This window comes from Leopardus geoffroyi, chromosome A1, assembly GCF_018350155.1.
Source record: "Leopardus geoffroyi isolate Oge1 chromosome A1, O.geoffroyi_Oge1_pat1.0, whole genome shotgun sequence".
Lineage (NCBI taxonomy): Eukaryota > Metazoa > Chordata > Mammalia > Carnivora > Felidae > Leopardus > Leopardus geoffroyi.
Genome location: NC_059326.1, coordinates 123,727,237 through 123,743,201, shown reverse-complemented (window position 1 = coordinate 123,743,201; position 15,965 = coordinate 123,727,237). Strand labels below are relative to the sequence as shown.

At 39.2% G+C, this 15,965-nt stretch overlaps 1 protein-coding gene across 5 annotated transcripts in view; it reads left to right on the top strand.

The window, feature by feature from the left end:
* The window catches only part of PLPP1 (phospholipid phosphatase 1), a 91,332-nt gene that overhangs the window by 68,420 nt on the left and 6,947 nt on the right, over positions 1 to 15,965 (top strand). For all 5 annotated transcript variants that reach the window (XM_045493384.1, XM_045493377.1, XM_045493394.1 and 2 more), the window contains one exon: positions 11,196 to 11,253. In XM_045493384.1, coding sequence (XP_045349340.1) covers positions 11,196 to 11,253 — 58 coding nt within the window. The remainder of the gene's footprint in view (positions 1 to 11,195; positions 11,254 to 15,965) is intronic.

The following is a 15,965-nucleotide window of genomic DNA, read 5'->3' as shown; positions in this document are numbered from 1 at the left end:
GGGTTGTGTTGGCTCATAATTCAGAGATCACTGAAATCTTTCTTCATGTGATTCTTTTTTAAAAAAATTATTTAATTTTAATTTTTTTTTTTATTTTTTTAATTTTTTTTTTTCAACGTTTATTTATTTTTGGGACAGAGAGAGACAGAGCAGGAACGGGGGAGGGGCAGAGAGAGAGGGAGACACAGAATCTGAAACAGGCTCCAGGCTCTGAGCCATCAGCCCAGAGCCCGACTCGGGGCTCGAACTCACGGACCGCGAGATCGTGACCCGGCTGAAGTCGGACGCCTAACCGACAGCGCCACCCAGGCGCCCCTAATTTTAATTTTTAGAGAGAGAGAGACCGTGAGTGGGGAGAGGGAGAAAGAATCTTAAGCAGGTTCTGCGCTGAGCGTGGATAACTATGTGGTGCTCCGTCCCACAACGCTGGGACCACGACCTGACCCACAGTCAGGAGTCAGACACTCAACTGACTGAGCCACTCAGGTACCCCTTTTTGTGTGCTTCTTAAAGAAAACGGTATTTTTCTGTTTTAAGTAGCTTTTGTATTAAGGCAACAGGAAGACAGGAAAAGCATCAGCATTGGTTTGATGTGACTATCTCCACAAAGTGTCCAAACTCTTGACTTAATCTTAAGAGTATTCCTACTCAGTAAATTCAAAATTATCTTTTTTCTCATTCCTCTCCCTTTGTCATTCAAAGAGTGGTCCTCTGCTCTGACCAGCAGGATGGACATCCCCTGTGAGCTTGGTGGAGAGGTGTAATCTTGGACCTCACTGCCGGCTGACTCAACAAACTTTATTTTATGTAATAAACGAACTTATATATGCACTCAAGCAAGATTATAGGATTGGTTAACCTTTTTCTTTTGTGTTTGTATCCTGTTAACCATTATTTTTTTTCTTATGTAATCTATTGCAACTGCAGTGTTTTGCTTCTGAGGTATTGTTTGGAAATTTATGAAGATGGGGAGCTTTCAGAATTTTTGGTTTATTGATGGAAATGAATCCTTTAAAAATGGAAAAAATTTTCCTCCAGGCAGTGGAAAGTAGGATTCAGACAATATCTGAAACCCTTCCCTTACTCGTCATCCTTGTTTTTCTTTTGTGAATGTTCTTTTCTAAATAAAATTTTTAAAGATTTTATTTTTAAGTAATCTCTACACCCAGTGTGGGGCTCGAACCCATAACCCCGAGATCAAGAGTTCCATGCTCTACCTACTGAGCCAGCCAGGTGCCCCTGAGAATGTTTTTAAAACTTAATTGCTTTTTTTAATTAACAGCAGAATATATCTGTTACTTCTTCATTTGTGGATATCATTTGTTCCACTAATCCAGCTGCCTTTGTTCATAATGTAAAAAAGATTTCTGGGCATTTTACACACATTATTAAAATGCTTGCCAGATGTATTGGGAAGAGGCCTTAGGTACACTGCATGTTTAAGCTGACACACATTGACACTGCTCACAGTTTCTTACAGAAGGGTGAAAAGAGCAGGGTATTGGATTAGACTTCCTAATTCTCCTGACCTGTGTTGATAAAGTCAGAATTTGTAACCACTGTAAGGGGAAAACATATCAGAGGTAAGATGATAAAAGCAGATAACTTACCTCATGTGGCTTGCTGTGATTACTGGCATAGACTTAGCTAAGACATATGCAGAGATAACATATGTCCTTAGTTTTCTTTTATGCATTTTTTTACAACTCAAAACACAAGATACTTAAGGTGTACTTCTTGGGGAGCCATTAACCCTCTTGGTCCTTTGGTGGAGGTGGACATCAGGGGAGGCAGGGGAGGTAGATTTGTTTGTGACATTTAAAATATGAAAAGTAAAAAAAAAAGATAAAATAAAATATGAAAAGTAAGAATTTTATATTTTCTGGCATAACTACATAAAAATCCATTTATCACCAAGACATTAGATTCAGTTTTAGCTTAAAAAATGTATTGAGCACATACTTTGTAATTTATGGTTGATGTAACAGTACTGGGTGTTAGGGCTACACCATGTAGTAAGATGGGATCTTCGGTGCACCTGGGTGGCCCAGTCAGTTGAGCATCCGACTCTTGATTTCAGGTCAGGTCATGATCCCATGGTCGTGAGATGGAGCCACGCATTGGGCTCCACACTGAATGTGGAGCCTGCTTAAGATATTCTCTCTCTCTCTCTCTCTCTCTCTCTCTCTCTCTCTCCCCCCCTCTCTCTCCCTCCCTCCCTCCCTCCCCCCCCCCATTGTCACACACACTCTCTCTCAAATAAACAATAATTTTAAAAAATAAGGAAAAAAGATGGGATCTCAGGGAGGTTGGGAATTTATCAGCAGTTTTTCTTTTGATTTGCTGTACCTTCTGAGTTTTTCTAATGAACATCTGTGATAATTAAAATAAAAAACCCAGATATTCCTATTTGTAAGTCTTGTCCTGCCCCTACCCAGCTTTGGGTGCAATGGAGGAAGAAAGTACTACAACAGATGATTTACTGTAGAAGGTGGATTCAGGGATAGATGTGTTCACTGATGATAGACATCTCTTTCCTTTTTGAAGAAAGGGAGATAACTTCAGCCTAGCTGCTGAAGGAAGGTTTCTTGGGGGAAATAGTGGCTGAATTGTGAAGTAATTATCAAAGTTGGGAGGCTCATTCCAGGCACAGTGATGAAGAAACACAGAGACCATGAAACATGGTGTATATTGGGAATTGTAAGTAGTTGGGTAGCAGATGATGATGGTTCCACAGTAGTTGGTGGGCTCAGGAAGAGTCTGTTACTCTAAATCAGCAGTTTGTGCAAGTGAAAGACCTGAAGCAGGAGAGTAAGGTGGGTGTGGTTTTGTTTTTATACTTGTAAAAAATATTCAGCTTTCCTCCACTCAGTTCTAATCTAAGTATACTAACATGGATACCTAAATATTGTGTGACCTCAGCTTTCTTTTCTTCTAATGCAGAAGAACTTCAGATACTAAAGGAAGTGTGACTCTCCTGCTTTGTCCGTTGGGTAGAAAGGTTGTGTAAGAAGTGCTGTGGCACTCTGCTAGTCCTCTGGTAACACGAGCTCTAGTGCGATGTCCCCTGCTCTGTTCTGAAAGGAACGGAGAGTGACCTGTCTGGCCAGCTTCCTGTTGGGCTCTAATAATTTTATATTTGTGGGGGCTTTTCCCTTTTCTCTTGCTACTGGCAACATCCACATCAATGCACCTCATCCTTCCTGAGCCCAGTGACAGAGTTAGTGGTGATTTTGTGATCTGCATCAGGGTGGGAAGTGGAGTGTGCTAGCCAGGTGGTCACAGGCTTTGCTGGCCTTCAGGTTTTCTTTTTGGGAAAGGCTTGAAAATAGAGGTCTTGCTCGCAGTCTTGTCTCTGGCTAGCATTCTTCCCCTTTAAAAAACACCCGAGCACTTGATTTAGAACTGGCTTTTCCTTCTATCTTTCTCGCTCTGAAATCTACTTTTTAGTGAGGGTAGTCTTCTTTGTTCAGTGTGTTTAAAAAAAGGCGAGGGGGAGGGTAGGAGGTAGGTAAAGCATTACTAGTTGCTGGCATAGGAATGCTTCAGATTTATGTCCTCTGTTTAATCTACCATTTGCCCTTTGTTTCCTTTTTAAGTCTTAGGTAGTGCCACTGTGGTGATTTGGAGTCTTTGTACACCAAGTCATCAATTTTTCTCTCATGTCATAGGGAACTTGTGACCTCTCTTCCCCTGGTCAGTGCACTTAAGTATGTTTTACCCTTCTGTCAGTAACCTTTGTCACAACCTAATCTCTGCTCATCTGTCAGAGACACAGAGTTTCCCTGTTCAGAGTGTAGAACCATTTATGCCCGAGTCATCTGATTTTCAAGACACACCCAGTTTTACTTTATCTCAGAGTTCTCAGCAACTTCGTACTTTTTAGGGTCCTGCCTTCCATATGAGTCTCCCATAAACAGAAGACACATGATCATTTGTTTTTATTTTTTATTTATTTATTTTTTTTAATTTTTTTTTTTTCAATGTTTATTTATTTTTGGGACAGAGAGAGACAGAGCATGAACAGGGGAGGGTCAGAGAGAGAGGGAGACACAGAATCGGAAACAGGCTCCAGGCTCTGAGCCATCAACCCAGAGCCTGACGCGGGGCTCGAACTCACGGACCGTGAGATCGTGACCTGGCTGAAGTCGGACGCTTAACCGACTGCACCACCCAGGCGCCCCGATCATTTGTTTTTAATCATCAGTAGGTTTTTTAAATCATCACTTGGTTTATTTAATCAAGAGTTTAAAATACCCTATACACATACGAATTGTGTCCTGCTTTCTCCCCTTTTTTTTCCTTTCTCACAGTCCTGCTGGTTTCTCTCCTTTAAGGTTCATGATGTGATATCTACAGATATTAATTAGATTGTTTGGTATATGGTTCACTGATGTTAGTGGCTATGAAGTGGTATTTGATGCTGATGCATTAATATTAATGAATAAAATAGGATACTCACATCTGTTTTATTTCAGATAGGCATGTCACTTTAATATAATATGGCTTGGTTAAAATTGATGCCATATAAATTCATTGTAGCTTTAAATGGAAATATAGTAAAAATCATTGTAAAAAATAACTCAAGAAATATATGACAGTTTTTGCTGCTGTGAAATAATTTCTCAGTCTCGGGTTGGTTCAAGCAAATAAGATGAATTTACCTGATTTTTGCTGTATTTTACTTAAATTAATTTTGGTTGGGACCATCTTATATTCTTTTGCCATTTATTACCTTCATCTTTGTCTCTGTAACCTTTGGGGGAGAGATATCCTATGGTTCTTGTATTTCTAGACATTTCTAGAAATTGATTTTTTAAAAAAATTTCCCTCCTTCCAAACACATGTATCAAAATCACATGTTTATTGGCTCTGTTACTTGTAATAACCAGAGTTCATATGCTGAATTTCAGTGGTATGAAATTATGTGCAAATACGTTTCTAGAAACACTTGTGATATTTAAAAATACACATAAATGTCAAGACATTTCATTGAGAGATGTGAGAACAAGCTTCCAGGGCTCAGGTCACTGCTGGGCTCTGGGCGTGAATGTGAAGGCGCGGTGCGTATGCTCAGACACTGCTGCTTGGGGAGAGGAGTTTGGGTGCGTGCGTGCGTGTTTGGTGTGGAAGAGGTTTGTAGGAAATGTGTAAGCAGGCACATCAGATATTTTGATTATCATTGTTTATATTTATATATAAAATATAAATATATGTAAAAATATAAATGTGTGTTGTGTGTGTGTGTATATGTAAATAATCCCTGTAATACCAGGTTGTATTGTCTGGTAATATTACTGTATTATTACAGTATTACTGTATACACAGTATTACTGTATTATTACAGTAATATTATCACTATAAAATGGGAAAGATTAAAAAAAAATTTTTTTTTAATCGTTCATTTATTATTAAGAGACAGACAGACACAGAGCACGAGCAGGGGAGGGGCTGAGAGATGGAGAGACACAGAATCTGAAGCAGGCTCTAGGCTCTGAGCCTGACAGAGCCTGACATGGGGCTCGAACTCACAAACTGCGAGATCATGACCCGAGCCAAAGTCGGACGCCCAACCGACTGAGCCACCCAGGTGCCCCTGGGAAAGATTTTTTTTTTTATTTTTTTTTTTCAACGTTTATTTATTTTTTTGGGGGGACAGAGAGAGACAGAGCATGAACGGGGGAGGGCAGAGAGAGAGGGAGACAGAATGGGAAACAGGCTCCAGGCTCTGAGCCATCAGCCCAGAGCCCGACGCGGGGCTCGAACTCACGGACCGCGAGATCGTGACCTGGCTGAAGTCGGACGCTTAACCGACTGCACCACCCAGGCGCCCCGGGAAAGATTTTTTTTTAATCTCCATGTGATTCCTTTCCCTATGACAGTTTGTATGTCCTTGTTTTTCTGTGTATTGTTACATTAAATGTGAAGGTGTACGTTTTATATGGTGTAAATAAGTGACATATTTTAAAATGTGCCCTGGAGATAATTTGTCAGTTCACATAGAGTTAATTTAATTCATTTTAGCTAACTTAGAGTATTCAGAAGAATAGTGATAGAACCATTGTCTTCGAGTTGGTGTAGCTGTGTTGCAGCAAACATCTTTGCTCTCAGGCATGTTTTGCTGGCATAGATGCCCTCAAGTGGAATTACTGAGTGGAAAAATAGGGTGGGTTTACATACAGATAGATATTGTCAAATCACCCTTTGAAAAGTGTGCACTCATATCAGTGCATTGTGAGAGTCCCCATTTTCCCCATTCACTGCCTACTTGACTCCCCCGGTGTCTTAGATGTGAGATTTTTAAAGATAACAGCCTGAGAGCTCATTACCTGAGCATTTAGCACAGCTATTGCTTGTAAAAATCCTTTTGAAATAAAATAGTACTAATACTTGGGAAACTGTTCCTTTGTGCATTTGTTTGGGACATGTTTTAACTTTATTACAGGGTCATTCTATGTTTAAAGGTTACCACAGAAGGGAAATTTATCATGTCCTTCAAGTTAATTTGCTATTGTGTACACTTTGTAATCAGGAAATAACATTTGGAGAAAATGCCTCATGTTGCAGTTTGACTTCCTTTTACTTGGCCTTTAGAGTGGACAAAGGACAAATTAGTATTCTCTTAAAATAATTTACACATTGACATTTGGTTTTTCATAGATTATCTAAGTTCTTCTTTACATTTTAACTTCACACAAGTTGCGCCGTGTAAGCTGTACTCCTGTTCTTTCTAATGACTGCTCCCAGGATCCCTCGGGAGATGGCAGGATCAGTGCTGCCTCTGGGTCTACCCTGCCTTCCATAGGAGTGGGATCATGGCACAGTGGGAAAGAGTTGTGAGGGCTCAGATTTAAGCCTCAAAGTGATGTGATTTTTGAGCCAGTTAATGAACCTCTGGGAGGTTCAGGGTCTCTATGTACAAAATAGGATTGACAGCCCCCACCATGGGGATTTTTACAGAGTGGAAATACTGTGTATTAAATACCTGCACATAGAAGGTACTAGTAGCTAGTGAAGTGGTGGAATAGTAATAATTGGAAACATTTATGAGCATTGACCCCTTTGTAATGAAAAACAAACTCTTTTTGCCAAAGTATATGTGTCCTAGTAAAGTAGCTGATACTAGATAACATTTTATTAGTCCTCATTATTGTTTTAAAAAAGCCTGCCTCTATTTCTGGCCATATGGAGGATTAGAAATACTTACTGATAGACTTACATGTGCTGGGTAATATATTACACGACATATGCATATGTTGGTATGTATTCTGTATTAAAACATATATAAACATAAATAAATCTTCTTAATAAATAGCCATGCTTATGAGAAAGTAAAGGAGTTTTCCTGAGGTTGGGATTTGTTAATGCTGTAAACCTGATATGTGCCCTGAAATTATGTGCCACTTTCTGGTAGCCTAGACTGAGTTTGGATGGGCTCTGAACCTGGGGCACAAGAGATAAAGGCTGAGGCCAGTGCAGTGTGGACAGAGGGGAGACTCCGGGATAATTTAAGGACTCCCAAAGGGCAACATCCTCCTGGGGGATGGTGGGGCTGTCAGAAAGAATCTTAACTAGAGGACCACAGTCACACTGTTCTGGGGCCAGAATTCATACTATGTATGTGGCTTTAAAAAAAAAAAAAGAATTTTAAAATGGATTGGTAGTGAACCCATCAGGAGAGAACAAACATCTGTGGAAGAACTCTTTTTTAAACCAAGGCCTCTACGATTCCCCACAGATAGAGTTCCAAGGACACGAGCTCATAAGAATGAACATCCATAGAAGAAAAATATGCTGAGAGTCAGGAGATAAGACAAACTACAGAAGCTCTCAAACGCTGTGGATATTAGAATTACCATATGGAATATAAAATAAGTTTGTCTACTGTGTATAAATAAGAGATTGAGAATATAATCTAGGATAAAGAGTGGAAAATGACCATAGGTTTGAAAAAGAACCAAAAGGATCTTTTATAAATGATACATAGTAATGTAAATAAATAGACTGGTTAAGCACATTAGACACAGTGAAAGGGCTCAGAGCTGAAATGGAAGACAGACCAAGATTAAAAGTATAAAAGAAAGGTTAAGAGATATGGAGAGATAGGATGAAAATGTGTCACATGTTGAACCTGTTGAATCTCAGAAAAAGAGAAGAGCATGGAGGAGACATAACAGTCAAAGAAAAGGTATGATGGCCGAACCCTGTTCAGCATTGGGTGAAGTATACAAATGAGAAGCCAACGAATACTAAATCAGATAAAGAAGAAGACATTCCTACTAGACATATGATCGTGAGACTGGAGAATAGTGGAGACTTTGGTGTGGAGGTGCTGGGGTCGGGGGGCAGTTTCAAAGGACGGGTAACCCAGAAGGGAATGGCAGACAGATAGCTTCTATTTTAATAGAGAAGTAGAAACCAGAAGATAGTCTAATGATACCCTCAAAGTAATGAGAAAAAAAGCATTAACCTACAGTTCTGTATTCAGGAAACCCATCATTCAACGTTGAATGCAAAGTAGACATTTCAAACTAAGAGAATAGCTAAAGATATAATTGGTTTGTGCCTTTTAACTTTGGGGTGTGGGAGGAGGAAAATCTGAGGGAGGGCAAGAACATTGAGATGATTTAGGAGGTTGTGATTCAATTTCCTCATGAGCCCCAAAATACTTCGTAAATGCCATGTAAAAAATGAAGAAACGCTTTATGTGAGTTGCTTGCTTCTGATGAATGATACAGGTTGGATTTGGCTGTTTTTGCCTGTTTGGCAGTTGATAAGGCTGAGCATTTATGTAGATGTTGGAAAACGGAGATGGAAGAATAATGGCTTGAGGAGGGGGAGCTGACAGACACAGTAGGGGTGGATGGCTATAAGGCTATGACTTTGGGATTCAGGCCAAGTTTAATGAGCTCTCCCAAGAGAGAGAAAATCTGAAGTTTGGCATTTGGAATAGAATCCCATTCACAGTAAGTTGTATTGTCAAGACTTGTCTACACGCTCAGTTTAATAGTCCATGCCTGAGCTAGTGAAAATAGCTGCATTTCAGAATATATATATTTTTTTCTGTAAATTTTCTTTCTGAAAAGACTTTCTTAAGCTTTGATGGAAAGCTGGTGTAGTTATTTATCTGTGTACATTCATTGGAGGAATTATAATGAAGTCAGATAGGTAGCCTAGGATTGGTGGAAATCTAAGAACAGGGTGTGTTTGGAGGCCAGGACCAAAATCTTAAACATTTCAGTGAGGTTACTATGATGAAAACATTCTGCATTTTCACTACATTTGAGATCTTATTTTATTTTTATTATTTTTTAAAGATTTTATGTTTAAGTAATCTCTACATGCCACATGGGGCTTGAACTCTCAGTCCCGAGATCAAGGGTCTCGTGCTGTACTGACTTAAGCCAGCCAGGTGTTCCTAGTTTTCGGATTTTGTGAAACTACTTATAAAATTATTTGTTCATTTGTGAGTTTCAGACATAAGACCTGTATCTCCGAGAGATTCCAGTAAAGAGATGTATATGGAGTATGAAAATAATTTTATTTTTTGGTGTTTTATTCTGTTTTTAATGGTAATAAAAGTCCGTATTACCATGATCTATTTGATCACTTACTGTGGGTGAAGAAGACTTAGAGGCTTAGGTCAAATAGAGTTCTTATTTGTGTCTTTTAATCCATTTGTTGAAGTCACAGGTTATTGTTTGGCTGATTCTATACTGAATAAAATGTCTGTTTATGCACTTAGAATAAAAAACCGAAACCATTTTGTTTTCAATTAACGAAATCTGACTGAATCAGAACTCTTTAAAACTATCACATACTTTTGAATTTATGACTTTGTAGCACAGTGTACAGTGAATACTCTGAACATGAAGTCTTTGTGAAACTTTGAACTTGCTTGGCTTTGAAAACATTTCTTTGATCGTGGTTGTGTTGGCTTGATAGGATTTGACAGTCCTTGAAATTGGCTTTTATTTACTTATAGGCTCGTCAGTATAACTTACTGAAACATAAAATGTACAGAACTCTGCTCTAATTATCTGATTTAAAGTAAGGATTTGTATTGATCTGTTCTCTACAGCCAGATAGTAAGGCTAAAAGTAATTTATTTTTCTTGTTTTACATAGATTAAATTCACAATAATTATCAGATTTAATTACATAATTCCTAGCTGGTACAAGAAGTGAGAATATTCATTTTCTTAGAGATGTGTCTGATTATGAAAAAGACTATCATAATTCTTGGTAGATCATCGCCAATACAGGCTTAGGAAATCTCTCCTGCCACCCACCCTTAGTTGCATACACAGATTGACATTCTGATGTTTTAAATTCTCTTCGCTGAATCCAGGGAACCAAATTCCTTTTGAATCAAGCAAGATGTAATAAGTAAAATACTTAAAAGCCTGCCTTTCTTGGTTTTCTTATTCTGTGTAGGAAAACATCCTAATTATTTGCTTGATACATCTTTTGCATTTGCATGGAGTACTTTTACTTTGTCAGATGTGTGTGCTTGCCTTTTCTGCATCACTGGCCAGTACTATGTAAGCAGAACTTAGATCATGAATGTTACTGAGCTTTCCCCTTTTCAAAAAGTGCCATAAAATTAAGTTTTGCAAGCATTCTGTCATTTTTAGGTGGTAAATATTCACATGTTTACAGAATATAATATTGAAAGAGGATTCATCTGGTACAGGACTGTCAGTGTATAATTTTAAAATATATGTCAAACAAAAGCACTTTGGTGGGAATTCTAAGGCAAGATGTGTGCCTGTTTAAAATGCTAAAATGCCACTTTTAATTTTTTAAAAGTGATTTTATTTTTGAAAAGGTAGTCAACTTCTGAGTGTTCCAAAGGAGGTATTACTAGTACTCAGGGACAAACTCTGCAAGTAGAAAATAAAACTTAAATCATGGTCAGTTAAGTTTATGTCATGAAGTCAGACCATTTATACTAGTTATGGCTTGTCAGGTATTAATTGAGAAATGTTTGTCTCTACCCTGGAAGTCTCAGTAATAAGACACCCCGTCCCTCAAGACTACAATGTTTCTGTCCTAACTGTCCCTGTTCCCCACTCATCTGATTTCTAAGGTGAGGGGAAAGAGATGTACTTATTATGGCGTAAGATTTAGGATAGCAAGACTGTTATCTGCCTCTAGGAAGGAAAATTGACATTTCTTTTCTTTCTCTTCTAGATTGTCTTTTTACTCGGGCCACTCTTCATTCTCCATGTACTGCATGCTGTTCGTGGCAGTAAGTACTCTGTTTATGGGGGATTATGTACCGCATACAATTCATGTGTTCAGCCTGGGTGTCCTCTCCTGTGTGGCCACCCCTGGCATCTCATCAGCTGTGCTCCATTGCTGGCCGCAGTTGAGAGAATGGATGCCTGTGCTTCTGCCAAAGCCAGTTACAACTGTTCAGAAGTATTTTTGTCCTTCATTTAAAGGTAGCAAACGGACACAATTAGGAAGCAGGTTGCAAATTGAGAACCTTCAGGACTATAGGGAGTCTTCACGGTTGAAGTAGGTTTTTCCTGACAGCGGTAGAAACCTAATCATCAAATCTGTAAACCTGGTGCTAAGAATTGGTCGATGTGTGCCCTCACTTTGGGACATATTTCCTGGAACGTAGCAACACCTTCTGTGTAATCACAGCAGGTCACTGATCTGAAATACCAGGCGAAGGTGACCGCTGCTGTGATAACCTTACCCTAACTGGGAGCCCTGGCCCCCTGTGCTTGGCAGGAGGGTGCGGCAGCCTGGCCTCTTTCCTCCTGGCGGCTGCTGGGTTTAGGAGTTGAGTTTTGATTAGCTGATGTGATGGCAGTTGTTGCTTCTTTTTTTTATTTTCCTTTCACCTTCTGAAGTATTTCATTGATGGCTTTCCACAGGACTAGAAAGGTTTTGGCTTCTGAGAGAGGCAGTTGCTGCTTTAGGAGCTTTTCATGTATACGGTTTTCAGGTCCACTTCTAATTGCTAGTGCAGAAAGCAGCATGGCCATTTGCACCTGCAGTATACAAAGCTGACAGTGAAGAGTTAGAAAATATTTGCATCTACATTCTTCATATCTAGAGACAAATGTGTATCCAGAGTAGCTTTAGGAAGACCCAGCTTTAGGGCATATACAAGGAATATGTATGTATGTATGCTTTGAGAGAGAGAGAGAGCAGGAGCAGGGGAGAGTGGCAGAGGGAGAAAGAATCTTAAGTAGGGCTCAATCCCACTACCCTGGGATCATAACTGGAGCTTAAATCAAGAGTTGGGCTCTCAACAGACTGAGCAACCCAGGTGCCCCTACAAGGAGTCTTTAAAGGTCAATTCAGTTGACTTATTTTTTATAATGTTCCCAGTTTCCGTCTATCTCTGTCTCTTTCTCTCTTTATATAAAGTTAAGAACAAATTTCCAATAAATTCCAACAAAGTTCCAACAAATTTTCAACAAAATTTGTTAGAAAAACTCTTAAGAGAGGGGGAGAAGATCTTCACCCTAAAGGATCAGCTGTAACTTTTAATCTTATGAATGGACTTTTATATAGTTGTGTTATATGTAAATTTTTTCTCCCCCTTGGTCACATTAAGTGCTATAGAAGTATTTAATGCTTACATATAAGTCCATGATATGTAATATTAAGAGTAGACTGCTGGGAGTTAATTTGGTCTCATTTAGAGAGATTTTAAAATCAACTTTTACCAGAATCCTACTTTTATTGGAAAAACCAAATTTGAAAAGTCAAAAGAATATAAAAATTACAGATGTGTGTGTTATATAAAATTCAAACCCACAATTTCACAACCATTTCAGTAGAACTAATTTTGGCTTCTTCAGCATTTCTGGATTTTAAGTCTTTTGTCTTAGGTTAATTTAATTTTGTGAGGAAGCAACAGGGTACTAATTCAGCAGAATTTAGGGCTTCTTTTTGAAAACACACACCCAAATGTTTCTGAAAACGTGCCATGAGGAATGTGACTTATTTGAAGGGAGTAACAAGAAGTACTATTCCAATATCCTCTGTTCATTTATCTTACTAGGAAAAGTTAGCATTCTTTCTAAAAGGAGCCACTGTATATTTTTCTTTTTAAATAGGGCATAGAGACAGGGGGCGATGAAGGCTAGAGCCATTAGTAGCCTGAGAAATCTTCCCAAAGCACAAGTTTGTGACTACACTGATGGCTTTTGAACGTTTGGATGTGATTTGTATGCCCACAGCCGACCTCACCAGGGTAGGTTTTGAGCTTTGTTAGGTCCTTCATCTGCATGTATCAGTATCTTTTCAGTGCTTAAGGAGAGAGACTTAATAATCTGCACCTGGGTGCTCCAGTTGGTTGGGCGCTCCACTCTTGATTTCAGCTCAGGTCACAATCTCAGGGTTGGTGGGTTCGAACAGTGCAGTTCATCGTGGGTTCTGACTGTGCAGAGCCTTCTTGGGATTCTCTCTCTCTCCCCCTTTCTGCTTCTCCCTCTCAAAAATAAATTAACTTAAAAAATTAAAAAAAGATTAAATAAAAACTTGAAAAAATAAATACAAAAGAAATACATAAATAAATTTAAACTAAACTAAATAAATAAAATGTAAAAAATAAAAAGAAAAAAAAGAATCTGAGGTTGATACAGATGATTTGCGTTGATACTACTTTAATTGTTGACTCTAGTAATCCTCATGAAGTAGAAGAGGGATGGTTGCCACCCTTTTTATAAATGGAGAAGTAGGGGCCTTGGGAGGCTATTAAGGTCTGTAAGCTCTCTACTGGTCTCTTATTAATCAGGTTCCCTTGGTTTGCTGATTCTCTGCTTGATCTTAACCCTAGTCCAATTATTTTGAAGGTCAGGTGATGACATACAACTTTTACCACCTGTTTTTAATTGTAAAGTATATTCTTAGATGTATCAGCGTCCATATCCTATAGTTTACTGTTCATCTTTGCTCCTTTGACCCTTCTCAAAATAGATATTCAGTCAGATATAAATTTTTACTGAGGGCTCTTCTGTAAAATATAAAACTAATGTACAGAAGACAAAATGATTGTTTAGAGGGCCTCAGTGGTAAGCCTGCTCTGTGGACACCCAGGAGCATATGAGAAGGCAAGTTAGGGCTATAAGCAGAGGGAAAATTACCGACACTGTAGTTTGGTAATTGGGTATGAGCTATTAGATATAAAGTTATAATGAAAAGTTCCAATAAATATGTTTCTCAGAGACCAAGGCCTTTCTGGAGAAGAAAGTTGGCCGGAGCAGTCGTGCACTGCATTTCACTGACTCTAAGCAGTGGAAATATTTACTTGATGTGGATGTAGGCCCAAGCTTTTATTTCAGCCCCTGAACACACAGATGGCTCCCGCTTTCCAGCTTTCACATTTATATACAACATTTAACCACTCCACCTCCTCTGCCAATTCCTTAGGCAATGACTCATCTTGTTTCCCTAGGCATCTTGGCATCATGGGCCAGTCCCAGATTTGGGTGGAGATGTACAGTCATTTAAATTCTGAGGATGGCTTTTGATAGTCAAAATTTGTCAGGAAATCCTGACACCCAGAAATTAACTTCTACTTGAAGAAGTATCTTAAGATATTCCTGACCATTGTTGTTCACCTCTGGCAGGCAGCCCAGCCCTGCACTTCACACAGTGCCAGTCAGCACCCATGAAAACCACCTAGGCTGGCAGGAGCATATGGCCTGGCTTCTTTGCACATAGCTAGTTTCTGTGCTTAGTGATGTCTGTTGAACTAGGCTGAATGCCAAAGATTCCAAATTTACTTGACTGTCCAGGAAAGAACCATGTTATGAGACTGTTCTTTTTTTCAGTCCATATATATAAATGGAATGTATTGGAATATACTAAAGGAATGCACTAAAAAATTCTCCCAGCACTGTACTATTGAGCCTGAAGTCTCAGATTGTTTATGTCACTGTCTTTTGTGAAATTCCTGTATAAATTACCGTAGTGGGGGCCCAAGTACCTTAGTGTCGGTGCTTCAGCTAGACCCCCTTCCCTGCCACAGAAAGGCTTGTGTCTGGGTCTCACCACCCCCACCTGCTGTGTTTGGATAGTGTTGCCCACTTGTCTGAATCTGGCTCTTTGATTTCCTTAAGATTTGTACAACCCCTTACCTCTCACTCACCATGTATTACCTAGTGATATTTCATGAAGATGTTTTCCAAGTTGTGAATTAATGCTGAGCATTGGGCAAGTGAACAGAGCCCAGGAACTACATGGATCTTAAATGTAACATGGGATTCTACATCTAAATTTAGGAACTCTGTGAATCCTAAAGATGGTGAAATTGAAGCCTAGAGAAGACTAACCAGAGGTCAGTCTTAGGGTGTTCTCCTGGCCAGTTCTGTCATCAAATGTAGGTGGAACAATATATTGCCTGGCTTAGGCTTAGAAGCTGTATTTCAAATAAGTAGAGCAAGGAATATCTCTTTGTGTTGAACATGCTGCTGTTGGTCTAGTCCAGGAGTCGGCAGAAGATTTCAGTAAGAGGTCAGATCATAGTTAGGCTTTGTGGGCCACATGCAGTCTCAGTTGCATATTCTTCTTTTAAAAAGTCCTTTAAAATGGGGAAACTATTCTTTAAAAATGTTCAGTTGTTTATGTAGAGAGCATGATCACAAGTGGGGGAGGGACAGAGAGCGAAAGAGACAATTGCCAGCAGGCTCTGCATTCTCCCTGCTGCGGGGCTCGATGCTGAGATTCGGGAGATCACGACCTGAACCAAAATCAGAAGTCAGATGCTCAACCTAGTGAGCCACCCAGGCACCCCGAATGTGAAAACCATTCATAGCTTGCAAGCTGGCCCACCGACTCTACTTTAAAATTGAAAAAAGGAAAAAAAAAATAACCCTCTCATTTTAAGAATAGGTTAAGAAACTCTTGTGAGACAACAGCATTTGCAGTTAAGTGTTACAGGATCAAGGAAAGACAAAATAAATCAGCTTCAAAAAATATTTTGATTAGCAA